The following is a 27,495-nucleotide window of genomic DNA, read 5'->3' as shown; positions in this document are numbered from 1 at the left end:
GATGGCAGGTGAACGTGGCTGCCAGAGGCATCTCTTGCTGTTTGTCATGGAGCTGATTTTCTAACCCAAGGCATAAAAATTCCATCACATCGATTTCTCGTAATAAAATTCAAGCGAGTGTAATTGCATTATGCCTGTTTCCAACGGGAGGGCTGGGGCCAGAGCCGCCTGCTCATCTGACTCACGCTGCTGCCCGCGCTTACGGGGCCGGCGCACTGCCTGCCTGCCCGAGTTAAAAACACCGTCTGGGTGAAGATGAACCACGGCCAGCCAGAGGAACCGGGGTTTGGGGGCCGAGTCCAAGGGACTGGGTGCGCTGACACGAAACTCTGGGTCTGAACCACCTCTGGTCGTCATGCACAGATGGGCACAAAATGTGGGGACCCACCTGAGAGGTGGCCAGAGGTGCCAGAGGGAAAGTGCGGCTGGGAGAGACCTGACGGTGTCTCTGGCTCCATCGTGCTGCACGGAGGCAGCGGCAGTTCCCAGGTCGGGCAGATGTGTCAAAAACTGCCTCCCAAGGGACCCGGTTCCGCACAAACACCTTGACTAGCCTGGGACATCAGCAGGGACGAGGAGGTCGGCCATTGCCCCAGCGCTGTGCCGGGCTGGGCTGCCTCCGTCGCGCGGCTCCTGCGGGTCTGCCCGGAGCACTGTCGGTCCCGTGGGACAAAGGGGACACGCTGCTGGACCCCGACGCTAGCCCGATTCGTCACCTTTCTCCCTTGGGGAAGGCTTTGCCCTTCGGCAGCGCGGTGGTTTGGCCGCGGCAGGGTGTTCCCGCGCCCCGGCTGCTGCTGAGGGGGCTGTGTGGGGCGGGCAGGAGCCGTCCCTGGGGAGGACGGGCAGGGGCTTGCAGCTGCCTGGGACGGAGCTGAAGGTCTCTGAGCTGTAGCGGGGGCTGTAGCTGCACGGGGGCTGGTGTTCTCGGAGCTGCTCGCTAAGGTGGGAGCAAGGGGCTTCCCGTGTCCCTGAGGGCAGTGAAATGGCGCTCGGTAGGGATCTCCAGCCTCTCCCGGTGCGACACTGGAGACGCTCTCCCTGCCACCAGGCTGAAGTGTTCCAGCCTTTTCCTTCCTGGGCTTCTGCCCATCCCGGGTGGTGCCGGGGCTTCGCAGCGAGCAGGACAGCGCGTTCGGTATCTCGTTGTGCTTCTGGGGCGTATCTGGACACTGTCGGGGGAAGATCTTGTTACTCATGTTCTTCAGAGGTAAAGCCAGCGCCAAACCCAGCCTCCCCGCGTGCGCAGGAGGCGGCTCGGCTCCGCAATCGCCAGCTGTAAAAACAGACCCCTGCTCCCTGCCAGGGCCACGCTCCGCTCCTCAGCCCGGCTCTCCTACCCCTGCGTTGCTTCCCCTCCCCAGAGCTCGGGCCGGACGGGTGTGGGGTTGCGCACGCCCGGCAAGTGCCGCTTCTTGTCTGGAGCTGCTGCTGCTCCTTCTTTGGTTTTGTCCTTTAAAAGAGAGGCGAGAAGAGGAAGGGATGTAGGAAATGTTGTGCCTGCATTTGAGATTCTCTTTGAGGATTTTACTGTTGCGGTGGGGTGGGGTTTTTTCGTGGGTATCTATAGTAACGCTGCATCCAGCTACAGTTTTCTGGAGGGCGGCGTTCGCCGTATTCCCGCTTGTATTATTTTTTTCCAAACCCCTTCCTCGGCTGCTCCCCAGCCCTGACAGTCCTTGTGCCGTGCGACCGGGCCATCCCCACGGCTCCCTTGCCACCTTGTTCACTTGTGAGCATGAGGGAGGTCAAGCCATCCATGGACAAAGCATCCACGGATAAGCTGTCCAGGCGCTGTGCAGGCCAGAGGTGTGGTGTGCAATTAGTTACTCGGAGGCGAGATCGCAGGGCACTGTTGATCTTTAATTACTTTTACCCCTTCCTGAATAGGACCCATTTGTCGAAACCCGGCAAGGCGGAGCACGGCCTCTGCGGTGCCGCCTGTGGGAAATGGCACCAACGGGAGTGGGTGAAAGTGAGAAAAAAATCAGGCAGCAAAAGGACGAGAAGACGCTGTAGGAAAATTTTTAAAGGGGAAAAAGGAGTGAAGGAAAGGGAAATGCCTTTCCTTTATGGATGGGGAGCCCAGCCAGTCCCTGCATGGCTCTGTTGGGGGTGCGGGATGCTCCCTTCAGAGGGGGACGGGACGGCTTTCCCTGTCCCCAGCTCCAGGCAACACTGCTGGAGGACGGCCGGTCCCTCGCAAGGCAGCCACCACCCTCCTGCCCTCTCTCTGGGATTTCAGAAGCTGCGAGCAAAGGCTCCCTGCAAACACCAACTTTGTTCTTCTGTCGTCTCTCCTGACGCCCAGAGCGGGCTGGGAAGCAGCACAGAAATGACTCATTAGCTGCCAGCTCAGGAAAAGGCATTTATAGCTTTTGCAGGGAAAACAGCCCTCGCTCAGCATCACCATCACTGCCCTCGGACGCAGGCTGCCGTCACGGGGCACACTGCAGGACCCGGCCCTGTGCAGGACCCCAGCGGGGCTGGGAGAGCTTTGCTTGGCTGAGGTGTGATGCCTTTCGCAGGCTAGGTCTGCAAGTCCCTCCTGGTCTTGTCTGCATGGTGGGAGAGGAGGTTGGAAGACCCGCTCCCTGTCCCAGACCGGGCACCCAGGTCCCCAGCGCCAGGGGACACCCTGAGAGCTGCCACCCGTGGAAAAGTGCCCGGGCTCCTGGGGTGGGGGGGAGCCCTGCGGGGATGCACGCTTCTCCCGACCGGGCGGTCCGAGAGCGGGTTTAGGAGGAGCCTCCTCGGCCGGGCAGGATGCAGCTGGGTTGGCAGCGGCTCAGAATAGTTTTGCTTTAGTCACGGATGACTTTGGTGTTTTAATGGAAGAGTCATTAGGGTGCTTGAGGCTCTGCGTTGCTTTTCTGACAGTGCCTGGGCTGGCACCACCTGGGGAATGGTGGCCTCGAAGCCGTCCCCTCACTGGGGGGACCTGCGGTGTGGCGGGGCAGCCCCTTCCCTCGTGCCATCGCCTCCCCTCTCCCCGGCGGCCCTGCCCCTGCTCACTCCGTGCTTCTTGCAGGATCTCGGTCTGCGACGAGGATAAGTTCCGCCACAACGAGTTCATTGGGGAGACGCGGATCCCACTGAAGAAACTGAAGCCGAATCAGACCAAAAACTTCAACATCTGCCTGGAGAAGCAGCTGCCGGTGAGTGGGGGGTTCACAGCAGCGTCCCCCACTGTGGGCCCGTGGATACAGGAGCTTCTCCCTGTGGCACGTGGGAGCGTGAGGTAGTTTGACCCCTCAGCCGTGATCAGGGACGGGGAGAGCATCCCTCGCGCCAGGGAGGCAGGTGTCCGGCTGCGGCCGTGTCCCAGAGCGGCCCCCGGACTGGGTGCATTCCCTCCCCCAGATAGATAAAACAGAGGACAAGTCACTGGAGGAGCGTGGCCGGATCCTCATCTCCCTCAAGTACAGCTCGCAGAAGCAGGGGCTGCTGGTGGGCATCATCCGCTGCGCCCACCTGGCCGCCATGGACGCCAACGGCTACTCGGACCCCTACGTCAAAACGTGAGTGCTGCTCCGCGGCCGCGCGGGCGAGGCTGCCGCTGCCAGCCCTCGGTGGAGCCAGGCTGTCCCCCCTTGCCTCTCCCTGCGGTGGAAATTAATTGATCTCATTAGGAGATGCAAATGAGGGCGTCACGGCAGCAGCTTGCATTCGCCTGGAGCGTGTTACTCCCCGGCAATTATTTTACAGCGCTTCAAAGCAACGTGGGTGCAGGATCCGCGCGGTGGCGTGTGGCCGTGCCCACCCGCGCCGGGGCAGCGCGTCGTCCCAGCGCGTCGTCCCAGCACGTCGTCCCCGCCGGTTCAGCGGCGACAGGGTGGCCGTGGTGCCCCGCGGCCAGGCTCGGCGCTGCCCGCTGGCGCTGCCCTTGCTTGGGAGAGGGTCTGCGGCAGGGACGCGGCCCCGGGGACGGAATTGGTGGCCCAAAGGGTTTTGCTATGGCACGGCCCCAGCCTGGCGGGTGGTGGGTCTCATCCGGCTGCGCGGCGATGGCTATTCCCCGAGCAGGATGGTGCCTGTGCCCGAGGGTCCTGGACCTCGCTCGGCACCGGTGGGCGCCTTGGCTTTCCTTCCCGGCGATACCCCCGGCCTTTTCACTCTTCGAAGCCGGTGCCGTCCCTGCCCGGACGGGGATGGCTGCTGGGTCAGGTCTGGCCTCCAGCCGGTGGCACCGGGGCGCAGGCATCCCCCCTCCCAGCCCCAGGGGACAGGCAATTAGTCGTCCCCTTCCCCAGATCCCAAGGGAGAGGAGGCTCCCAGCCCAGCTCCCCGCCCGGCAGCGGGGCCACCACCCCGCGCTTCGGAAAGGCTCTAATTACAACGTGCGTGTAATTAGGTCAGACAGCACTTTAATGGCAACCCGTGGCTCCGGCGGCTCCGGGGCCTGGTTAGCAGAGCGGGGGGCACATTTACAGGTCCCGCTGACACTTTCCAATGTAAATGACTGGGAGTACCTTCCTTTTGAAAAATACCAGCAATATTAAACAGAAGAAAAAAAAAAAAAGAGCCGTTAAAATGACTGTAACGGGCTGCTGCGACGACGCAGCCTCACCCAAGTGACTCAGGGAAGTCGGTGTCATCCAGGGGCTAATTAAGGGGTGCTGAGGACGGCGACGGTTTGCTGACGCAGAGCCGGGCTGGCGCAGGGCCCTGCGTTGCCGCAGCTCCTGTTTTTTGGGCGGATGGCATTTTTTCAAACTCGCTTTCTGCAAAGCAGGGCGGGCCATGGCAAGGAAGGGCCAGCAGCCCCCCCACACCCGTCCCACGCCCCTGCCCGCAGTGGCCTGACCCAAACTTTGGCACTTTCAGGGATGTTTGTTAAGGCAGAGCTACTGGGATAAACCCCGCCTGGGAGGCCGGTCATGGAGTTTATCAGCAGCACGCTTTCGCCTTCCGATTTAATCGTTCTTTAGGAATGGAGGTGTTTGCATAAAAAGCCACTCTTGCTTTTTCAAATGCTCGTCGGAGGCTCAGTCCCTGCAGTAACGCCATTCCCACCGTTGTACACGGTCGTTCTGTAGGTGCCCTTTGTGCTCTCTGCAGTCGCTTGTGTCTGCAGGGCTTGAAGCAGAGCAGATAGACAAGTGCTGCTTCTCGGCACAAGCCCTAATTTTTTAATTATGAGCAAAATCTGGAAAGTGTAACGAGGAAGCAGAACTGATGTTTAAAGGAGCAGCACCAACACGAAACGGTGATGGATTGACTTTGGCCTGGCCCAGATTTCAGGTGCCCTCTCTGCCCGACAACACGTTAATCGAGTTTGCTTTTCGGCCCCGCTGCTGCGAAATACGTGCAGAAAACAGCGGTGCACGAAGCCGCGGCCGCTGCACTTGCTCCTGCTCCCTCTCACACACCCGCGTGTGGTTTCTGTCTCCCGGCAAGGCTCTGGATGGGCGGACTGGTGACAGGGTCCCAAGTCTGGACTGGCTCGGGGCTGGGAGCGTGTGTGCGGTGCCAGTGTCCTCTCGGGACTGGAGGTGGGATAATCGGAGCGCTCTGACGGCAGCCGGCGGCTCGCCTTGCGCCGACATGGGGAAATGCTGCTTCCTTCCAGCCTTCTCCAGCGTTTTGGCAGGGGAGGAGGGAGCTGCAAGTTCGGGGGGCTCAGCCACCCATCTCACCCTGCCTCTGCCCGCAGCTGGTCCCGCAGCCGCAGGTGCCCCCACCCGCGCCCGGGCTGCAGGGGAGCCCCCGGGCAGCCCTACCTGCCTTCCTCGCTGCGAGCGGCGCGGGGCCTGGGTGTGACCTGCTGCTTTGGTTTCATTGCAGCTACTTGAAACCAGATGAGGACAAGAAATCAAAGCATAAGACGGCGGTGAAGAAGAAGACGCTGAACCCTGAGTTCAATGAGGTGGGTTTTTGCCAGCTGTGGTTCTCACCAAGGGACTTTTCTCAGTCGGACTCCAAAGAAAAAAAACAAAACAACCTCAGTCGTTAGGTGAAGGATCGAGGTTGAGTTCCCCGTGGGCGGCAAAGGGCACCAGCCTGAGGAGGAGGATGGACAGCCCCAGCCCCTTCCTGGGGGTCTCAGCCCCCGCAGGAACCCGGCACGGGTTTGTGCTGACCCTGTCTCCGCTCCCCAACAGGAGTTTTGCTACGAGATAAAGCATGGCGACCTGGCAAAAAAGACCCTGGAAGTCACAGTGTGGGACTACGATATTGGGAAATCAAACGATTTCATAGGTGAGTGGGGCACTCCAGAAGGTCTCCTTGGCCTTTTTTTTATCTCCACCTTCTGTACCTCTTCTTTTTTCATCGCCTGCTTTTCTGCACTTCTCCAGCCTCATGGTTTGTTCTCCATCCCCACGTTCATTCTTGCAGGGTTTCTGCTCTGCTTTTATCCCTCTCCTGCACCTGAGCCTCCCCTCCCACAGCCGGCCCCGCTGCTCCTCGCTTCAGGCATCCCCCGCGCAAGGAGCACCCAAGCAGGGGGAAGATGCGTCTCCTTCTCCCCTTCTGTTTTCAGACCGTTTCTTCTGAATAAGAATCAGGTTTAACAGGGAGGTTTCATTTATCTCTGCTGGATGTCTAGGCTTGTTGTGATTTTTGTTACTGGTCATTGTGCTTTATTGCTGAGAAGTGTCCCGTATCTCTGACAACTGCTGCAGTTGCGGTGAGCACCCAGCCCTTGCACAAGAACAAGGTGCCCGGAGCAGGTCCCAGACCACAGCTGTGAGGGGCCGGGGAAGCCGGGCTGGGATTGCCCGTGTGTGACATCAGGTCGTGGCGTTGGACGCTGCGAGAGCGGCTGCATGACCCGGCTCCATCCGGCAGCCCCCGCAGCCCTCGCGGGGCTGTTGCTCACCTCCACCTCTCCCTCCCTCTGTCTGTCTCTCCAGGTGGAGTCGTGTTAGGGATTAATGCCAAAGGCGAGCGGCTGAAGCACTGGTTCGACTGCCTGAAAAACAAGGACAAGAAAATCGAGCGCTGGCACACGCTAACAAACGAGCTGCCGGGGGCCGTCCTCAGCGACTGAGCGCCGCGGGGCCGCTCCCCGGGCGGGCACAGCTCTGCCGGCCACAGCCTTTGGACTTCTGTCGTTTACGGCTTTGGATACGGGGGATCGTGGTACCGGGGCAGCCGGGAGAGCGGGACACCCCACGCCACGGCCTGGCTGCAGGGAAACCCTTTCCAGGGAACAAGGCAGCGGCGGTTTGTTCTGCTCAGCGGGTCCCGTCCCCTAAGGCTTTTCCAAAATGCCTCTTTGTACCCTGACACACTCACACACACACTCGCGAGCATGCACACGCATGCACACACACGCACACGTGTGCACGTGCACACCGACACCACACGCCTGCATGCACTGCAGTTCTGACTCCTCTCCTCACTCTTTGCTATACTGAATTACCTTCTCGCTGCCTTGCAATTCAGTGGCAAAAATGAATGCGTCAGTCTCCGTTCGTGTATCTAATATGAGCAAAAGGCACCTCTAAAACTTGAACTATTTTCTCAAGGCAATTGTGCCATATTTCTGGTGGTTTGTCAGTCTCTGTGGTTTGGGCCTAAACAGTCTATTATGCATTTAAAGCTCCTCCGTTGGAATGATTGTGTCCCCTGATAACCTAGGAAGACTGTTTGCTTTTCTTCCAGAAATGTGCTCGTCCTCTCCGATAACCCGCGTGAAGTTAGCCAGCAAGCTGAAAGCGCTGTGCAGACCACGGCTTCCCTCTCGCGGCCCCGGCGTTGGGCGGCTTCACGTTTGCAGACGTGGGGGGCAAAATGAAACGCCCAGCGAAGCCGCCGGCTGTTCTTGCTGCCCGGGACGTGCGGCGAAGTCTTGTGCTGCCCTCGCAGCAGCCGCTCTCCTAATGAAACCACGCCTTCGCGGCCGGAGCCACGCAGCCAGGCTTCAGCACAGCTATTTTTCCAGCAAAGACAGCTTTCAGGCCAAATTTTTCTATCACTTTTCCCTTATTCATCTTTTTCCAATTCATGCCATCACCTAAAACCCAACCAAGGGGAGCTGGTGGCGTGCAGCGAGCCCAGCCGCAGGGCCGAGCCGGCATCGCGTTTGCAGAGATGCTCAGCTCCGGCACAGCCGTCAGGTTGGTCCATTTGCTGCCTCAGTGTCCAAACCAAATTTCTGTGTACGGCGCAGTAATAATATAATAATCCCAGTTCTCAAGACCCACCTTGGATGGTCTCCGCATCCCCATCCCACTGGGCAAACCCTGGTTTGCACAAGAGCCGGCGCCTGTTGGGATGAGCTAAAACTTTCTGCCAAGTGCTGCACCTTACCAGAAATTTTTGAAGCCGTTAAACCAGGATTTCTTCGGAAGAGCTGCTGTTTCCCCATCGGTCTCAATTTACCCACAGCTTTCGAGCCCCGTAGCTGTGTGTGCGTGGCACGTGCGTGTGTTGCCGACTTCTTTTTTTTGGAAAGCAATTGGATTTCTGGAAATCTACCTTTACTTTACGAAAGTGAGAGTCGTGTTACACCTTGTTTGATGGGGGGGGAACAAAGCAACGTTCATAGGGGCTTTTTTAATAACTTAATATTTGTAATGCATTCCGCAAGATAACGCATGGATTTTATTTGAATGCCAGCAGCGTGTTAAGTAGGATGTTCCCAGTAATCCTCTCTGTCTGTCACTGGTCCAGCACTTTAAAACCTGGTTTAGGTCTGAGCTTCCAGGAGAGCTACGGGAGCGCCAGGTCGGCCGTGCCTCCCTTTTCTTGCAAAGTTACTTTCATCCATCATTTGTTTCAGGACATCTTGCCATGAAACCGGTTTATGCCTGAGGTGGAGTAGGACATGATGTGTGTGTGAGGGGGGTGTCCTTCAATTTGTATCCCAGTCTTTTCTAAGCAGACGGTCCGTCCGTCCGTCCGTCCGAGCTGCATGCAGAGTGGTGGTCGTCATGCCAGGCCTTGTGAAATGTTTGATACTGATGTTTTGCTACCATGTGAAGGCTGCAGAAACTGTCCTTACCTGCATCCTAAAAGACTTTTGTATTTCAGTATTATCTATCTGTGTACTTTTTGTCAGATTTGTTAATATTTATAACGAGAACCCAAAATAAAAAGGGAAAAAACAAAAAAAAAGGTGGATGCTGGCGGTGCAAGTTTTGAATCTCCCCACATCGGTGCCACAGTGCATGAGCTCGCACGGCACCGCGCTTCCCGGGTGGAGCACCGTGACCCAGAAACGCTGGATGAAGAGCTGGGGCCCGGCGAGCACTTGGGGAGCGGGCGGTGGTTTTAACCCAGAGCGTGCTTGGCACGCTTGGTGCTGCTTGGCTTTATTCTCCGCTTTCCAATCTCTTGCTGCTGAAAAAACAAACCAACACCGTAACTGCGCTGCGGCCACGTCCGCCGCTTTCACTGGGGACCCCGCTGTGTCTCGGCAGGGTGCTGCGAGGTTGCACCGGGACCGTAAGTGCTGGCGGTGGAGGGTGGGAGGGACATTAGTCAAGGGAGGGTTAACACACCAAAAAACCAAACCCCTCTGGTCTTTCTGAAGTTTCCATTAACTTCGCATCGCTCAAGGTGCTCTTTAGGGCTTTCGAGACGCCCCGTGCGGTGCCGGCGCTGGGCCGGGCCTGTCTCCGCACGGATTTTGCCACCTTGGACACCGCGACCGTCCTGCCCGGGGCGAAGGCGCCGGGACGCGGCCCTGCACGGGCACGGAGCCGAGGTGCCGCCAGCCCCGCGGCTGCCCCAGCTGCCTCGTCTGATGTGTCCTCTCCCCCCGTAGTTTTGGACTGAGTGAACGTATATTTTTTAAAGGTTACTATTCAGGCAGCGAGCAGCCGGGCTGCTCACCGGAGCCGAAGGCAGCCCCCTCCTTGGAAACGGCCGTTTCCCTTGGGAAGCCCGGAGGGCGTTAGCTCCCCGCACCCACCCCACCCTTCGCCACCAGCTGCTCCTTGGCCTCGACCCTGGCATTGAAACGGAGACCCTGGCGCTGGTCCCTGCACGTGTGACACCAGCTGCGGCAGCGTGACCATGGCACGGGGAGATACGGCGCTCGCCTGCCGCTCGGCCGGAGCATCCACGGGACGGCCCAGACTGAGCTTCCCTCACAGACGGGTACGTACCGACACGCGTGCGCTTTATACGTCTCTGTATCGGCATCTCCCCCTGCAGCAGTACAAACACCTATACGCACCCATTATATATACACGTACACTCGTGCATGCAGGTGCATATATACACGTGTGTGCACATGCGAACGAGTTAGTTAATTATATGCTGTGTCTGTTCATGTATTTTTAAAATCAAAGGCTCGGCGTTTCTCCGTACCGTCTTACCCACGGCCGAGGTGCGGGGCCGGGCGAGCAGCCGGCTGCAGGCGCTGGCGCAGAGCGCGCCGGGGCGGCAGCGGCAGCACCGGGGGCCCGGGGCCCCGCTCTGTGACGGGGCGCTGGGTCGGCCGCGCCGACGGTGTTGACGCATCGGCCCCATTTAATCAGCTCGGGGGGCCGGATCCCTGCGCGCCGCGGCGCTGCGGCCGCCCGCGGGATGCGCGGCCTGGGGGGCCGGGGGTGCTTCTCTGTCTGCCCGTCTGTCTGTCTGTGTGGTTATCACAGGTAGAGCTACAGCGCTGGGTGTGTCTGTCTAAATATAGAGCTATACATCGGTATATACATAGATACCTATATCTGCACGTATACGTATATAAATGCACTGTCTACAGTATATTGTATGTAATTATTATGTGCATATAAATATATGATTTATATGTATGTGTGTGTAACATATATAGCCTATAATACATGATTTATTAATATAGCTGTTAAATATATACTATATTATACACTGTATGTGACTCTACAAACTTACATATCTAGGTATGCCTGTATAGCTACACATTCACTTTTATATCTTATAGTATTAAAATAAATAATTGTTATATTGTATATATAACAATTATACATATATATTATAATGTATAATATAATTTTTACACCTCTCCTCTATATAGTAGATATATTTATGCATGTATGTATCCATACATGCATTCTTATATACTATATATTTTTGCATGTGTGTATAAAAATATACACCTTTACATAGACAGCTATATACTTATGTATCTATGTATATATTTATATTCTATGGATACACTATAAAATATATTATGTGTATGTCTAATATTAAATGTAAATATATACGTGAATCTATATTATATATATACATACAGATATAGGTAGCTATATTTAAGGGTTCACACATATGGAAGCATGTACGTATACATGCAGTCTTTATAATCATAATATATAATAAAATATATAATATATATACTTTGTATGTTTTAATATGTATTACTTTTGTATAATTTAATATGCATATATATGTATAAATTTTTTATTTAACAGACCATGTAAGTATATGCTATATATTAATATGTATTATATGTATTATATATAGCTACAGGTAACACACTCTCTCACGCTCTTTCTTGCATGCTCTCTCCACATACATCCATGTATGAATGTATATATACACCATCTAATATAATATTATTATGTTATATTATAATACTATATTATAATATTCCATATAATATTCTAAACATTTAATATATTTATATTATTAGTTATAATTATTAGAAAAATATGTTAATTGGTATATTAATACAATTCATGTATATTTATAACTGATGCAGCTGAACTAGACCACGGCCAGCACGTGGCTGTTGTTGGCAGTGGCTGGCGTGGCCCCCAGGAGCTCGATGTGGCCAGCAGGGATTTTCCTCGGCTCCTTTCCCAGGCGAGGCAGAGCCGCTGCCCCCACCCCAGCACCCCGCACCCCCCGGGGCCACGCGGCTCGGGGCTCCCGGTGCTCCCAGCTGTGCTCCAGCACCGGTCAATGGGATGGGAGCGCCCGCAGCCCAGCAAACCCACGGCACGGGGAATAGCGGCCAGTCCCGGGCGCCAGGGCTGGGCAGGGGTCATGGGGAAGGCAGCTGGGAAGCACAAGGAAAAAATCTATTTACTCAATTAAATGATGCACTGTTCAGTCATCAGATTTTTTTTAAGTCACTCCTTATCCCCTCCGGAATAAAGAGCTGATTATAAAAAGAGGGGTGGGAGGACAAACCCTGCAGATTAAAAAAAAGCTTAAGGTATTTTAACACAAAGCTCCTCCGGGGTGCGTCAGGCCCTCCTGCTTTATAAGGAGGCTTTGGTTTTGGGGAGGGTCACCTGCATCAGCTGCACTGGCGCTGCTGCTCCAGAAGACAACGGATGTACTCCTCCAACAGCTCACAGGAGCCCCCAGATAACGGGACCCCGGGGCCTTTTGATGGCCCCCAGTGGCCCCACCAGGCCCCACGGGGCATGTACCTGTCAGTGGCCGTGCTGATGGGCATCGTTGTGGTCTCCTCCTCGGTTGTGAATGGCTTGGTCATCGTGGTGTCCATCAGGTACAAGAAGCTCCAGTCCCCCCTGAACTACATCCTGGTGAACCTGGCCGTGGCCAACCTGCTGGTGACGCTCTGCGGCAGCTCTGTCAGCTTCTCCAACAACATCAACGGCTTTTTTGTGTTTGGCAAACAGATGTGCGAGCTGGAGGGCTTCATGGTCTCCCTGACGGGTAAGGACACGAACCTCGAGACCTGTCTTTGTCTTTGGTTGGGGCTGTTGTTTTTAGCAAAGGAGCCTTGGGGAACGTTTCGTCAGATGATTGCTGCATCTCCTAAAGTCAACACTTTGTGCGTGATGGAAAGCTCCTGTCCTTCAGCTATTCTTTAGTGCAGGGAAGGGTCAAGCAGCTGGTTGGCTGTGTCAGGTCACCACATGCTATCTTGGTCTTCACAGGGCGGGCAATGTCACTTGCGCACATTGGGAGTCCTTGCTCGGGATGCGCTTCGTGGGTGCTGGCTGCTATGTCAGCACACGGATGGTTGTGTGTGCACCAGAAAGGTGGAAATGCACAAAACCTTTTGTCAAGGACACTCCAGCGGAGAAACTGTGGTCGTAACCAGGATGCGTCACAGACACCCAATTGCCAACCATTTTTAAGGGCCAAATATCCTCACAGCTATCCCCACCATAAGAAAAATGTCTGACTTGTTACAACACCGTTTATTTCAACAGCTCTTAATCATCATCTGCCGTCCCCACAGGGGCAGCAGAGCCGTAGGAGAGCCTGCTCCTACGGCACAAACCCTCCTTCTCTCCCCAGGTATCGTGGGGCTGTGGTCCCTGGCCATCCTGGCCTTCGAGCGGTATGTCGTGGTCTGCAGACCCCTGGGAGGCTTTCGGTTCCAGCACCGGCACGCCGTCAGCGGCTGCGCCTTCACGTGGAGCTGGTCCCTGCTCTGGACAACCCCACCACTCATGGGCTGGAGCAGCTACGTGCCCGAAGGTAGGGAGGTGTGCTTCAGGGTCCACAGCATCGCCTTCTTACATCTATCGTTTTCAAGCATGGGGTAGTTGGAGAGTGTCTATGCTGGTATTTAAAATGTTAACACCTCCTGCTTGCTCAGTCAATAATCCTCTCGCAGAGGTTGTTCTTCAGAAGTTACCCACTGCATGACATGCTGCAGTCATTCTTAGACATCTGATGGACATCAGAGCCATGAGCTGCTCCAGCTGCCGGAGCACACCCAGCAGCACCCAGCCCAAATCTGCTCACGTAGAGACTTGGCATAACGCTGCATGCCGCAGCAAATCACCCTCCCACATGGAGCAGTCGGCCAGCCCAAAACCGCAGTGGCTGATCTCCAGGCCACTGGGGACAGAAGAGTGAGAGGCAGCATCGCTAAGAGGGGGCAGCGCCGGCGTTCGCTATTTTGGAGCCTGTCCAAGCCCATGATCAGTTTGATCTTTTTTTGAAACTTATTTGTTCCAGGTCTGAGAACCTCCTGCGGGCCCAACTGGTACACCGGTGGCAGCAACAACAACAGCTACATCTTGGCCTTGTTTGTCACCTGCTTCGTGATGCCCCTCAGCCTGATTCTCTTCTCCTACACCAACCTGCTGATGACCCTGCGAGCGGTAAGTATGGCGAGTACAGGTGAGTTAATGGTTTCCTGCTCACAAAGCGGCTGGCGAGGCACATCTCTATTGGGATGAAGAGCCTCACGGCAGGTTTTTGTGGCAGTCGATGGAGCTGACATATCCTGATGCTGCTGTCAGGGCACCTAAGGGATAGAAATGCCATTGGAAGTTGTTAACGGGCATTTCTCTCTCTTCAAAACTCCCCGCAGGCTGCAGCGCAGCAGCAGGAGTCGGACACGACGCAGCAGGCGGAGAGGGAGGTGACACGCATGGTGATCACGATGGTGGTGGCCTTCCTCATCTGCTGGCTGCCCTATGCCACGTTTGCCCTGGTGGTGGCCACCAACAACGACATCGCCATCCAGCCGGCTCTCGCATCCCTGCCCTCCTACTTCTCCAAGACCGCCACGGTTTACAATCCAATCATATACGTCTTCATGAACAAACAGGTGAGAGCGCGAGCCACCAGCTAACGAAACCACAGCTTCACTGGGGCTTCTGCAGAACAACTTCATGGCCTCATAAACTGTGGAGGAAACATCTATCCTATCTGGAAGCGTAAACACAGGTTCAACCGAGGAGGTGCTGTATAAGCAGCAAGGTTTTGGGGAATGAAATGGAAAGGGAGGGAGCAGCCTCTGAGCCTGAACAAGAGCTCATTTTCTGCTTCCATGATTTTATGGGGTCAGGCAGCTTAATTTTAGATCACAAACTGCTCATTGAACACACAAAGCAAACAGAATGAACCATTTATTGTCAATAAACTGCCAGGGTCAGCAAAGAGTTGGGCTGGGACTTAATGCAGATCTCACACAAAGTACAACGGGCTGAGGAGCGTCCACCCCACAGCCTCTGCCTCCAAGTCTCGAGGTGGACGCCAGCTTTCTTCCGCGACACGTAACCTGCGTTTTCCCTGCTCAGTTTCAGAGCTGCCTGCTGAAAATGGTGTGCTGTGGTCACCACCCCTGGGGGTCAGGAAAAACTGTTCCGGCTGCTCCCGGCCCCCACGCAGGCGTCGCTGCAGACGGGCTGCGGGATAAGGTGACACCATCTCACCCCGTCTAACTGCAGGCAGATCCTGCCTGCACCAGCCTCAGCTTCAGGCTCAGCCTGTCCCACCCGGCCTCGCTCAACACGGGCACAGCGCAGGGCCCGGTGCCGTAGCTGCACCCCACACCCCAGAGACGGCTGGCTCCTGGGGGTTAGAGAGGTCCCCAAAAACCCTCGCACCAGTCCCCAGAACGACACAACTTTGTCTTCCTGCAGGAAGATCCCCCTCACAGGATAAACTGCAAACTTCTATTTCACTCTCCCAAGGAAACACCCCTTCCTTCCAGCCCCTCACCTCGGGGAATCAGGACTCTTGAGAACAAAGGAAGTAAGAGTAGTTTTTTCCTCCATGCGAAACATCCCAAGTTGCTGTTCCACCCCGGAGTCAGGCTGAACCCTCTCGGCTGTGACACCAGCTCCAAAGCCAGCCGTAGGACAGAGCCGCACATCCACCGTCCCTAGATAGACCGGGTCCTGTTGGCATTGCCCCATTTCCCTGTGAAGTTCGAGGTCACGCTGTGAAACTGGCAAAAATCTGGCAGGTATATTTAAGTGCAGGCTGCGCTAATAAAGGTTAATAAACACTGACCAGTTCACATGCATCTCTCTTACCAGCTGATAGATGGTTCGACAGAAAACACTTCACCTCCCGCTACTACAGCTGACACTTCCTCACTCCTGGCAAGTGCTACATATGCCATTATAATGGGTGGCAGGAAAAAAAACATAGCTCAAAAGACACAGTGTTATATGTTTTATTTATATTTAAGGCAATGAGGAAAGGTCTTAAACCCACTGATTCCCCAGCAAATTACAACCCAGGTTGTAACAGGCCCTGCGGACAAGGCATAGCCAAGCCACCACTACCCAAACTGCTGGGCAAAACCAAAAAAACCCCACAAAAAACCCTCCATGGGGTTCCACAGCTACACACCTGATCTTGAATCTCAAAACACAACCTTCACCTACACCAGCTGCAATTACACCTCTATACTGCAGTGCTGTTTGTGAGATTTAGGAGCCTATGGATAAGGCTTCTAAGTACAAGATTTAGGCAGTACCACAGACAGCAACCCCCAGAGCCTTGGTTTCGTCAAATTCCTCTATCTTAAAAAACACTAACAGCAGCTTGTCTACCTTCATAGTTAACTGTCTTTCAAATTTTGATTCTGAACACTTCAATTGCTTTCAAAATGAGACACAGTCACAAGATTTAAAGGTTCACTCTCCCCTCCGCAGTTTTGTTTCTATCGCCCATCGTCTCCAAGGACGATCCCAAAACGCGCCTCGCTACTCTCCTCCTCCCACCATCTTCCACAGCTTTTGCTGTTGCAGCAAACCCATGAAGGAGTTAGAGGGAAGAATTGCTAAAAGTTGTTCATCGCCTCACTAAATTGCCTCACTAGCATGCAGTCCCCAGCCTGGCGCCAGGCAGTGAGAAAGGCAATTTGGACCGGCAGAAGCGATGACGAGATCCGGGGGAACGGAGGTTTTGTTCTATCCAAGATTCTCTGCTTCCAAACCAAGCCCAGTACAACAGGTACAAGGGAGCTGAAACACAGCTGCTTAGGGAACGAACATTTGCTTTTCTTCCCGCTTGTCTTCACTCAAACGTAACCGCAGGGTCCTGCAAGTGCCTCTGGAGAAACACAGCCGGCTCCCGGAGATCCTCGCCCCAGGCCTGTGTCTTGGCCTCCTTCTCTCCACTTGCTTCCCTACATGCAAACCTGCTTGCAGGCCAGCAGCTCAGAAAGGAATTAGAACAGCTCAGTATCACTGTTTTAATTTAATTAATTGGCCTTTCATTCTCTGGGAACATGAAAAGCAGCATGTCTTTTGCTGGTACTTGTGTAATTGTTCCTGTTAATGACAGCTTTTGCATCCATGCTTTATGTTATTAGGATGATTTACATTCATGCTAAACTTAAATCTGGAAAAGGACCAGCAGCTGAAAAACTGAAATATCCAACTGCTGCGTTCTGGCCTCCGTAAGGAGAGCAGACAGGCTATGGGACTACTTGAAAGGCTACCAACAGAAATAAAAAATCTCCACATTAAGATTAAAAAAAGATAGGGAAATGGTTCACAGTCTGCTCACCATTTGGTCTGACAGATAAAACAGAAAAAGAAATCCAAGCAGCTAAGGAGACTTCATATGTCGCAAACTAAAGCTATAATCATGTGCATGCAAAAATGCACATGCACTTGCTCCACTCCACCACACTGCTGCAGCCCTGCAAAAGTTTCAATTACTTTTTATTTAATTGAGCAAGTCTATGAAACATAACAAAACATTGCCTGAAGTGAGAGGGAATGACCCTGAGCTATTTGTCAGTTGTGGGTAAGAAGCCACTGAGGACAGAATCACAAAATAAATTTGCAATTTAACTTTTGTGTGCATTTGTCATTACCCTCTGTTCCCTGCCACAGGCTGCAAGGTAACACAACGCTTTGCACAGCCCCAGGCTGATGTAAAGCAGGATCTTGTTCCAGCAGCATCTATCAAGAATATAAAGTTCTTCTGCCTACAGCAAGAGTACAGAACTCACAGAGAAAACTGGGTTCCTGCAGTTGATACCAGTCTGGCTTGGAAAATATTAAACCTTTGCCTGGACAAAACTGTGCAAGGCACAAAAGCAAGCCCTGTTTCCCATGTACCAGGCACTGCTGTGAGGTGCAGAACTCAAACTGCAGTCTCCTCTGCACAGGTGCTTCTGCTCCATTGCTACCATGACACAACTAAATGGATGAAAGATTTTTATTTTTAATTGATTCCTTCTGAAGAAAGCTCCCCAGTGTTTGCCAGTTTGCAGCACCTTCCCTGGAGCAGCTCTGTCAGCATCTAGTTGTATACATTGTCTGTTGATGGGAAACATATAGTTAATAACAAGTAAAAAAACCCAAAACCAAAAAAGAACCTCCAAAACCAGAGAAAGAACCACATGGCAGCACAATAACCTTGGAAACTTTTAATAGCATTGTTAAACCAAATAACTAACCATTACAAACAGGCAGAATTTCGCTACATGAAGAGGAATGAAAAAGCACCAGGTGGTACACCCAGCTGTACAAAGGCAGCTAAAATCCCAGTGTCAGTTAAAAAGGCACAAGGCCAATCTTCACACCTCCTGCAGCTGAACAGTTTTTATCACAAGAAAAGTTAATTGTGAAGTTGCTGTGCCCATCAAAATCATGATCCAAAGCTCAATTATATCCAGGGTCTGTTTGTTTTTGGTTTTTTTGGATGAGGCCTACCAAAAGTGTGGTTTAATTAAACAACAGTTATCTTCGTAAATACTAACCAGATTTTCTCATATTCTTGCCTAATGCTGGCAGGGAATGTATTGCTGCACTTGCAATCTCTGGAGAACACTGCCTCTTTCTCATTAGCTTTTTGCACAGCAATTAATCCCCTTAATCAGTCAAATCAGTTCAACACTAGATCACAAAAGCACTAAGAAAAGAGAAAACAAGAAATTACCTTGTTAAATTTAATGAGCAAGGAAAAACATACACTACATGGGCTGTAGTGCTCCACACTCCAGCATGGAAAAATTTAACGAGTGCCTGAGCAGTAACAGCAGTCTGCAGAATTACAATCATTTTATCTGTGACACTGAAAACTGCACAACGCAACAGAGCAAAAGATTCTTTTGCTTATGTAAGCGTGCATGTGCAGAAAACTCCCCACCACATAGCCTGCTTTGTAAAGGCGTTACATCCAGAATACAGTTCAGTCCTGCGATAGTGCTGATACTGCCCATACATGCAACGATGGTGTAAAACCAGTACAAACTGTATTACAAAGACCATTAGATTTTCTTCCGTACTTGCTGCTTCAGTTAAAGGAAGTCCGAGCTTTGCAACTGTTTATGTGGCCAAAAAGGGGTTGCCATTCACAGGCTGTACAAGCAGCAGTAAGCAGGTGATATATTAGAACTTCTTCACTATCCTTTTTAATCATGTTGGAGAGCTCTGGTCCAAAACAATCACCCTGTAAGAAAAAAAAAAAGTTACACAGCTGGCTTTTTTTCTTATATCAAAATACAAGTTGAAGGGAATGGGCTTTCATATTGCCCCTGTCTCCCTCCTCAGCATGGAACAGAAGAATGTATCTCATACAGCCAGAGAATACAAAAATTTCTGCCAAAAGCCCAATTTAATTCACAGAGAGGCTCACCTGAATGGCAAAGATGAAGACAGCTGTTCCTGTAAGTGGGATTTCTGATCTTCAGGACGCGTGTCTAAAAAACATGTAAATGCGGCTCAGAACCAAGAAGAACATACACAGCCACGCAACCCTTCAAAGAGAAAGCTCCAGTTTTGTCAGCACACAGCAGCATGCTGAATCAAGCGCTACAGATCCCTTTGCTAGACCCATTAAGCTGCGCTTGTAACCAGAAACCAGCCTCTGCACTGTTGCCATGGGGTGCATTACACAGGACCCTCTCTGTGATCAGAAAACATTCTGTTTTCAAAACCTGAAGCCCAATCCCTACCAGCTCACTTATCCTAGAAATCTGACAGAAAATAGGGTCATATGTGCTAATGCTGTGCAAACAACAAGCACAATGATGTCACACCCAAACCTCCAGGTTTAAAAATTACCATCAACATTTCCAAAAGTAACTAGTGATTTGGGACATTTCAAACTTCGGGTGCCTAACTGGAAAGCAAAATGTGTTGTAAAGCTGACTGCTGTAGAAGTGTTAAATGCCCACAGCGCTGAAGATCAGCCTCCTCTAAGTTATCTTGTGCTACAGACAGACTACTGCCTATGGACAAAATGCCAGCTCTTTCATATTTTCTGCATAGCAATAAATGCACATTAACTTAATACGTCAGCCCCCTCCTTGTACCAAGAAACATCTTTAATTGAGAAATGTTGAAAATGGCAACCTTTTACTTCAGCTGTAGAATAACAATCACCTTTGACAGTTCTTAATGGAGATTTGGATTTCACAGAACAGAGGAAACACTTTTATTTTATCTTGGATCTTCTTCCTTACTTCTAGTTTCTATTAAAGGGAAGCCAGGGAGATGAGACCAAAACAGATGTTTAAGGGATTTGATGGCATTAGCATACACATCACAGGTACATACCAAACCATAGGGATAGTAACCAAATTCCTACAGCGTGAAGCATCTAGGTGCCCAAGCCAGAGAACCTGAGCACTAAACAGGACACAGATACAGTATTATCAGCTGTCTTTCAGTGCTTTCAAGTGAGCAGAGGAAACGACACTCTCGCTATGAGAGACACACTCTGCAACTCCACGAAACGGTCAGTCTCAACTGACCCCCCAAAAAATCAGGAAATTTTCAAGTGTCTCGGGAGAGTTTACATCTAGAGCAGCTTCCTCTCCTTTAAAAGCACAGGTACCCAGATGGAGGAAATCAAGAAAAGCAAAAGGGTAGTCTGTGCAAGCTCAACAAATTCGGCACTAATGATGTAATAAATGTGATACTGCCCAGCGGAGCATCCAGTAGCTTCACAGACAAAGAGGACCTTCTGAACTCCCTGCACAGCCTTCTGCTGCTCTGCCTCTGGCCTTGGCTCCACCTTCTTCTACTCCCTTCTTCCTTCCAATATCTTCTGGATCTTGCAGGGTTGCAGCCCTTGAATGACAGAGTTTTGTGTATCATCCCAATTTTTTGTACTTTCTTTTAAACAGGATGAATACAGCGCACTAAACCAGAAGCCTCTGGACATACTAGATGCCTTTTTATTTTTACCCTGACTTGTAAGGGGCATCTGCCCCCTCCAACTTTCAAGCAAACTGCCTCTCCCCTCCAAGAATACAGATGAGCCTTAGCTTTACATCCATATGCAGACTCCAATGATTCCTTACGTAACAGCATTAAGTAAATGCAGGCTGACTACAAGTGTGAATGGACTTTGGATCCAGCCATTTATGAACATGGCAGTATACTGCAGCAATCAGTCTGTCCTGTCAGGAAGATCCTCCTGGTTATCAGGACATTGGCCTTCTGTGTTCAATTTAAAAAAATATCCTGATGCCAAACACAAGAATATCTTGTGTTGCTTAGTAAGATACATGTTAGGAATGACTTATTACTGCTCACTAGCATTTACTGTGGAGTTGTTCAGAGTTACTAGGCTCTGACCTTTGGTTCTAAGAGTTATTTGGGCTATGAATCTTTTTCTTAAAGTGATGTATATATGACTTCTGCCATTTTCTTTATTTCCTCCTATATCGCCATGACAGTATAACCATCTTCCCAAACTCATCTTTAAAGTCTTTTCCAAAGAGCTTTCATGCTTCTGTTCTCTTAATGTACATTATTCTCTATCTCAAAAACATCTACTGTTCTGTCAAATTATCTCCAATTTCTGTAGAGACTATGCACTGCCTTCCAAGCCTATTGAAGTATTTCCTTTCCACCTACAGAAAATTATATTAACAAAACATTTTTTTTTCCCCTCTCAAGTTAGCATGCAGAGTTCAGATTGATATCTCCAGGCAAGTTCCCTGACACACCACTCTCTAAGGAGTGACAGCCCATGTTCTGAAAAGCCCTGCATAGATCTGTACACAGAACATAAACAAAATAAACTTATGAAAAAAGTATCAATTATCAACTAACCCAAGAGTGTGTCCCTGGGGTTGCTCTTGGATGTCCTCATCTCCAGGAATTGCATGGAGCATTCTTTCTAAAATATCATCAAGAGTAGAGTGAGCCCTGTTGAATAAAAAATTTAAAATGGATGCTGACAAGTTTAATACTACACATTTTAAAATAAAACAGTCATAACTACCAGGGTTCTTAAAAAAGTTGGCCTACTGTAAATATTGAATCTTGTTAAAATATACTGGAACCATTATTCTACATTTTTGTAACTCAAGGCCAAATATGTCTTATTGTACTTTTTTCATACCTTTCTGTTTCTTCTGCTAGATTAAATGACTCCTTAGTCCATAAACTATGATTCCTCTTCCAACTTCTCTCAGATTCTTTTTTTGACTCTCCATCTTCCATTTTAATTTGATAAGGAACTATTCACATAAACATAAAGATTTTAACATCAAAGGTATGAAGGAAGATAATAAAGAAGTTAAAATGTGTTTTTTATTTACTGCACTTGGGAAACTTCCAGTTGTCCACTTCTCAATTACACTTTCCTCAGACATCTGATTTTCTACCCGTTAAGCAAATTCACATTATCTACAGTCAAAGGTGGCCAGTAGCAAGACCTAGATAAATATTTTACTGTAACACAATTTTAGATTCACAGGACTGAACATTTTGCTTCATACTAAAATGAAAAATGCATGTGGAAGTTAATCTTTAATCTCTCCCCTTACAATCCTAGATATGGGAGAAAAATCAAAAGAAAACCTGTGGATGTTAGCTTTGTTACCCTACTTAGCAAAATCCAATGATATCCGCCCCCCCCCCAAGACTTATCTCAGTAAGTTCTGTTCCCTACAGCATGTGAATATATTCAGCCACCTTCTGCTAAGCTATGATAAGCAGGAAGCAGTAGGCTGTCATAAAAATGGAGTCTGAAATAGCTGTACTTTATGCAAATACAACAAAACCACAGTGATTGAACAGCAAGTAACACAGGCTGCTGCATTCCTTACCACCTAAAAACAAGATACTCCTATGAATAAAGTCACAGTAGCTTCTATCCTTTGGGTAACAATTTTAAATGGGAAAAGATCTAACAAAGCTGTAGGATAACACAAACAAGTGCCAGTATCATTCTCAAGTGACTATGCTATTTAGCTTTTTTACAGACTAACTCATGTTCTGCCTTTTTTTTTTTTTTTAAACTGCTCGCTTTCTGACTCATTGGAAACAAATGCAGAGCCTATACTCTGAGATTACTTGCTGTATATCTAAAATTTATTCCCACTTATTATTGTTTGCAGTTTCAGAAGCACAAAGATTCACTAATGCTATCTTTGATATCTTTGTAACAGAACAGGAAATATAATATTGATTACCCCAATTAATGCTATTTTCTTACACCATGAGATCAGAAGCATTATTTCATCAAGGTGAATAAGACACACAAGCAGTTAGTGTGCACTAGCCACTTTCTCAACTGAACCACCCTCCCAGAACGGAAACTTCAGCTCTATTCTACATCTGCTGCCCACCATCTATACTTCCGTGGGTTTCGTCACTTCTGTTTGAACACAGCATACATTACAGTGGCATAATAAAGGTAGAACATTAATTCTGATAGGTCAGACCTACAAGCTCTAGATCCCACCAGATCCCCATAGAGTTTAGAGAGTGAATACACTGAGAAAGACAGCAGACACTGGTGGAGGGGTACTATTTGTGAAAAGCTTGCATATACCCTTACCAAGAAAGGGACAATCCTCTCAAATTTCTGAACCACAAATACCAAAAAAAGCTAAAAATTGAGGTTTATCATACAGCTGAACATACAGTGAAAAGTATTCAGAGTAACTTTGCAGCAATACAAAAGTAATTTTCTATTTGTAATCTCTACGATAGGACTATCATCAACTAACCATTTAGCTGCACTCCGCAGTCATACAATCCCTTCTCTTTAAAGCTTTGAGCGATGGAATCTTGCTGCTTTAAATATTCTGTTAAAAACAGCATATTTCCTTATTGATCTAGATACTCTTTCTAAATTGACTCTATACAATCTAAAGTACCATATTACTTTATCCATCCAAACCTAGATGAAAACCTTTACGTAATCTGTGATTAGTTCATATATTAATTCTACAAATTGTCTCTGGCCATCACTTATTAATTTGATGCCAGTCTCCACATGTCCTTGTTTCGGTGAGTGAGGAAATAAAAAGATTAAAATATGTCTGGGTGCCTCATTTCTAAAAAAGCATAGGACCTATATACATTGAATTATCCCAATGTCTGGTGTTAGTTTAGGAAGAGTTTATAGATGAATAGCCAAAACAAATTCTGCTGTAACACACCCTAGTAAAAATAATGTGCAGTTTTTACACTGTGCTCTGTCTGAAGATGTATGTGATTACAAAAAAGAAACATAAATCACTGAGACTAAGCTCTGCAAAAATACCTGAGGGATGCAGTTGCCTGGCTTGCACTCGTTTTAATGGAGAACATGCATGGCTCTGGGACACACACCTTTCAAAAATTCAGTCTACACAAAATTCATCTCGGTGTTAAATTACATCTGCACTCAGTAGGCTAGCTGCTCTCATCAGCAGCAACTAACCATTACATGAAATGCAGAAACTTCAAGGACTAACTTAAATAACTGCCAGTTATTTAAGCTGTTGATGCCCAACTTCCTAATCATTGACCTGACTGCAACTAATTTGGAAGCTCTTGTGTATTTTAGTAGTGAGTGATTTGGGAGAAAACCTGACTGAACACAGCTGGCAGCCTCATACCATTTTGGGTGAAGTGCCTCTTACCAATTTCATCCAGCAGCTCTTGAGCTGGTGGAGGCAGCTCATCAATGAAGTGGTTAGATGCCTGTGAGAGTGCTGAGGCAGAAAAAAAGGTCTCGTTAATTAGCAGTGATTAATCCTTAATAACTGTGATATAGGCTTATATTGTAACAGCATCTTGCTGACGTATTTATCAACCTGCATGAGCGTGGCTCATTCACATTTTATCAATTATCCTTAAATAATTTCATAATGGAAAAATAATTTAGCTAGACTTGCACATTCAGTTCTCAATCCTGTATTGCAAATTTTAGGCCAGTAATATTTACACTTCAAACGTAGGTTGATTAGAGGTCAGAGTTCTTGGTCTGCAGGTGCAAACACAAAATCTGTAACCTAATTACCACCAGCAATACACAGTTGTGTGCAAAGCTATAAAAAGATATGTCCAGGGTGGGGGGAAGAAAAGGAGAGGAGAAGTAAAACTGTTCTTTCTCAAATCTGTTTCACCGTCTATTGATCATACTGTTTGGGCTGGGGCTGGGTTAAGAGACTTACCAGATGTCTTCCTGGTGCTTCTCAGGGATGAAGCAACTACTGGCAACCCACCCTGTGTAAGATCATACAGAATGAAACACAAGAAAGTAAACTGAAGAACTGCTGGTCTTCAAGCCCCACCCCCTTCAACATACTAAATCCAAAATGAGGTGAGGCCTTAATTAAAGCCTTAGCTGACCACTAAATTTTAAACTAAGCTCTTCAATCAGTTCAGAATACGAAAACAGAGCTAGCATGCAGGTAAGCCAGATGTGTCAAAAGTTTTGCTTAGGCTGCTGTGCTCTCATCTTTTAGCTGGCCATAAGATACTCTCAGCTACATAATCTTTATCCATTTCAACATTCTATATGGACAATTCGATGGTAATTCCCTGAAAGGACAGTTCCAACATTTCTTAAGTTCCCATTCTCTGCTTTCAATCTTTAAAGTCAGGTACACCTATTCACCAAAAGAGCCCCTCAAAATCAAAAATTTGTAATTGTAGGCAAGTCCTTGCTGTTCTCAGAATGGAAACAGTGCTTCATGCACTTAATCCTAGAATAAGATTTTAGACAAGAAAGTGACACAACCAAATACCTCCACAGAAGCAGTCAAGGCAGCACTGCACTGTTAATGGGCTTAATGAATTCTGACTGTCTGCTATGCAAGCAGAAAGACACAGACCTGACAACAATGAATGCAGTTGCTACTGCTCTGGTTGAACAAACTCCAATTTAATCTTTAAATTAGAACCCTATCAATGAATAACAATAAGAAAGGCATAGAGGCAACTATTTTATATACAACTGTCTGAAAAGACAGTTAAGATAATGCTGTGGCTCCAGAATACCTTCAGTTCCAGAAAGATTACTGGAAGTAACTACAGTGACCTTGGAAATGGTCAACACCAAAGAGAGGATTTTTTGATACAACAAAGTTGATAACATTATGCCACATCTGTGCATAAAAAGGACAAACTTAATCCCCTAATACAAGGGCCTTCTGAACATTTACTTGCTTCCAAACTACTAGATGGAGGCCCTTCCACCTTAGTTTTCTTTCTCAAGGAATCACTCATTTAAGTACTCATCTATCTTCCCTCAGTAAGTTTTGAGAATTCTTCAGTTTCACATGAAAACTTGAACACACATGCACGTACATTAATCTTCATTCAAGTTTATTCCCCACTTCCACATAGTCAAAAGCCCATAGTTCACAAATCACTTGTGAATTCAGATAAGCAGCCTGCTGTTGCCTCACCAGAAAAGCAACTGATCAGCGCCCCTCCGCACCCAACAAAAAAGTACCTTTTCTTCCCAACAATTTTGCTGACACTTGCCACTTTGGTGTTCTGAAATTACTGGATCCAATGCTGGGAAATGGCAATTCTTTACAGCCAAGGAAGGGATCGAGGGCAGGCAAGGCCACTTTGATGGTGGTCAACATTTACACAAGGTTAGATGCAAGGGGAAGCCAACTCTTTGTATAATCAGTGGTACACACTGACTGCTTTGAAATCAATCAGAACTTTTGTCATTATGTCAACAGAGCCAGGATTCCAAACTACTCAAAGACCGAGAAGTATTTCTGTGCTTCCCAACTTGCATTTATTTTAAGGAAAAGTTATTTTGAAAAAAAATTAAAGAATGGCTGGCGTATGGGCAATTTTCTAGACTTACAGGCTCATTCAATTCAGATGAGCAAACTTCTGAAGCAACAGAGGGAATTTCAGTCTTCCTTCCCTCTTCATAGGCTGTAGTGAATGTCCTGGACTCTGCAGAGGAAGTCTCTTGCGAACCACAAAAGGAAGAACCTGAAGCTACTTCATGGCAGTGTTTGTATTTCTCAAAGGCTATTGGAATTTTATCTTCTAGAATTAAAAAAAAAAAGAAAAGAAAATTTTGATAGCAAAGCTGGAAAATGACTTTTGGATTTGTTGCATCTTGGTCACATTTCAACAGAAGCAGAAAAAGGTTTCTGGTACTTGAACAGGCACCTGCGCAGGAACTAAGAAATTATTGTCCGTAAACGATCTCTAAGCAGAAGTCCAAACCGATTACCTAGGAGTTCCGCCTCAGACTTTATTTATGCAAAACTTTGTCAATTGAGAAATTTTGACTACCATATAACACCAAATTAATGAAAGTACAAAACAAACCAGAAGTCATTGCTCTTAAACAACACTTAAGTTCAACATACACTGAGATCACTTTATCAACACTTAAAACATACTAAGTGCTTATTACACTGTCTTCCAAATGCTAAAAAATCTACATGTATCACTCCAATTTTAAATGTCTAAAACAATTTCTGATTTATGAAGGCTACCATGAACTACCAAGTAATTATCTTTCAGAGACCTTTCAGACAGGGGCTTTTCCCTGTAAATTCTCCTTTAGTTCTGTGTTAGAGATCTCTTTTGACCAAACATGCTCTAACTACAAAGCTGTAACTATCCAGACCAAAGCAGTGAGATTTCAAACAACAGGTACAGGATTTCTTGTGGTTACTTATTCCAAGCCTGACATATATGCATTGGTACTACA

The 27,495-nt window shown here is 48.8% G+C and overlaps 3 protein-coding genes across 3 annotated transcripts in view; 2 read left to right on the top strand and 1 right to left on the bottom strand.

Moving 5' to 3' along the window:
* Positions 1 to 6,994, top strand: part of DOC2B (double C2 domain beta) — a gene marked incomplete at its 3' end in the record, with an annotated part of 33,999 nt that extends 27,005 nt beyond the window's left edge. Inside the window, exons 5-9 of the mRNA XM_082008774.1 lie at positions 3,032 to 3,158; positions 3,364 to 3,521; positions 5,788 to 5,869; positions 6,105 to 6,201; positions 6,858 to 6,994. Coding sequence (XP_081864900.1) covers positions 3,032 to 3,158; positions 3,364 to 3,521; positions 5,788 to 5,869; positions 6,105 to 6,201; positions 6,858 to 6,994 — 601 coding nt within the window. The remainder of the gene's footprint in view (positions 1 to 3,031; positions 3,159 to 3,363; positions 3,522 to 5,787; positions 5,870 to 6,104; positions 6,202 to 6,857) is intronic.
* A 5,218-nt stretch (positions 6,995 to 12,212) lies between these two features.
* On the top strand, positions 12,213 to 15,159 carry LOC309411848 (pinopsin; the record flags this gene model as incomplete). Its single annotated transcript, XM_082008598.1, has 5 exons — positions 12,213 to 12,561; positions 13,153 to 13,335; positions 13,822 to 13,967; positions 14,180 to 14,419; positions 14,892 to 15,159. The coding sequence occupies 5 exons, from the start codon at positions 12,213 to 12,215 to the stop codon at positions 15,033 to 15,035; spliced, it is 1,062 nt and encodes a 353-aa protein (XP_081864724.1). The 3' UTR covers positions 15,036 to 15,159.
* Positions 15,160 to 18,860: 3,701 nt separating this feature from the next.
* Positions 18,861 to 27,495, bottom strand: part of TEX14 (testis expressed 14, intercellular bridge forming factor) — a gene marked incomplete at its 5' end in the record, with an annotated part of 30,654 nt that continues 22,019 nt past the window's right edge. The window contains 9 exons of the mRNA XM_082008543.1: positions 18,861 to 19,014; positions 19,201 to 19,264; positions 20,530 to 20,639; positions 21,630 to 21,725; positions 21,922 to 22,039; positions 23,537 to 23,614; positions 24,437 to 24,508; positions 24,971 to 25,022; positions 26,629 to 26,819. Coding sequence (XP_081864669.1) covers positions 18,981 to 19,014; positions 19,201 to 19,264; positions 20,530 to 20,639; positions 21,630 to 21,725; positions 21,922 to 22,039; positions 23,537 to 23,614; positions 24,437 to 24,508; positions 24,971 to 25,022; positions 26,629 to 26,819 — 815 coding nt within the window. The 3' untranslated portion in view covers positions 18,861 to 18,980. The remainder of the gene's footprint in view (positions 19,015 to 19,200; positions 19,265 to 20,529; positions 20,640 to 21,629; positions 21,726 to 21,921; positions 22,040 to 23,536; positions 23,615 to 24,436; positions 24,509 to 24,970; positions 25,023 to 26,628; positions 26,820 to 27,495) is intronic.

This window comes from Phaethon aethereus (assembly GCF_964289735.1).
Source record: "Phaethon aethereus genome assembly, chromosome: 19".
NCBI lineage: Eukaryota > Metazoa > Chordata > Aves > Phaethontiformes > Phaethontidae > Phaethon > Phaethon aethereus.
The sequence above is the reverse complement of the archived record's forward strand: the minus strand, read 5'-3'. Positions and strand labels throughout refer to the sequence as shown.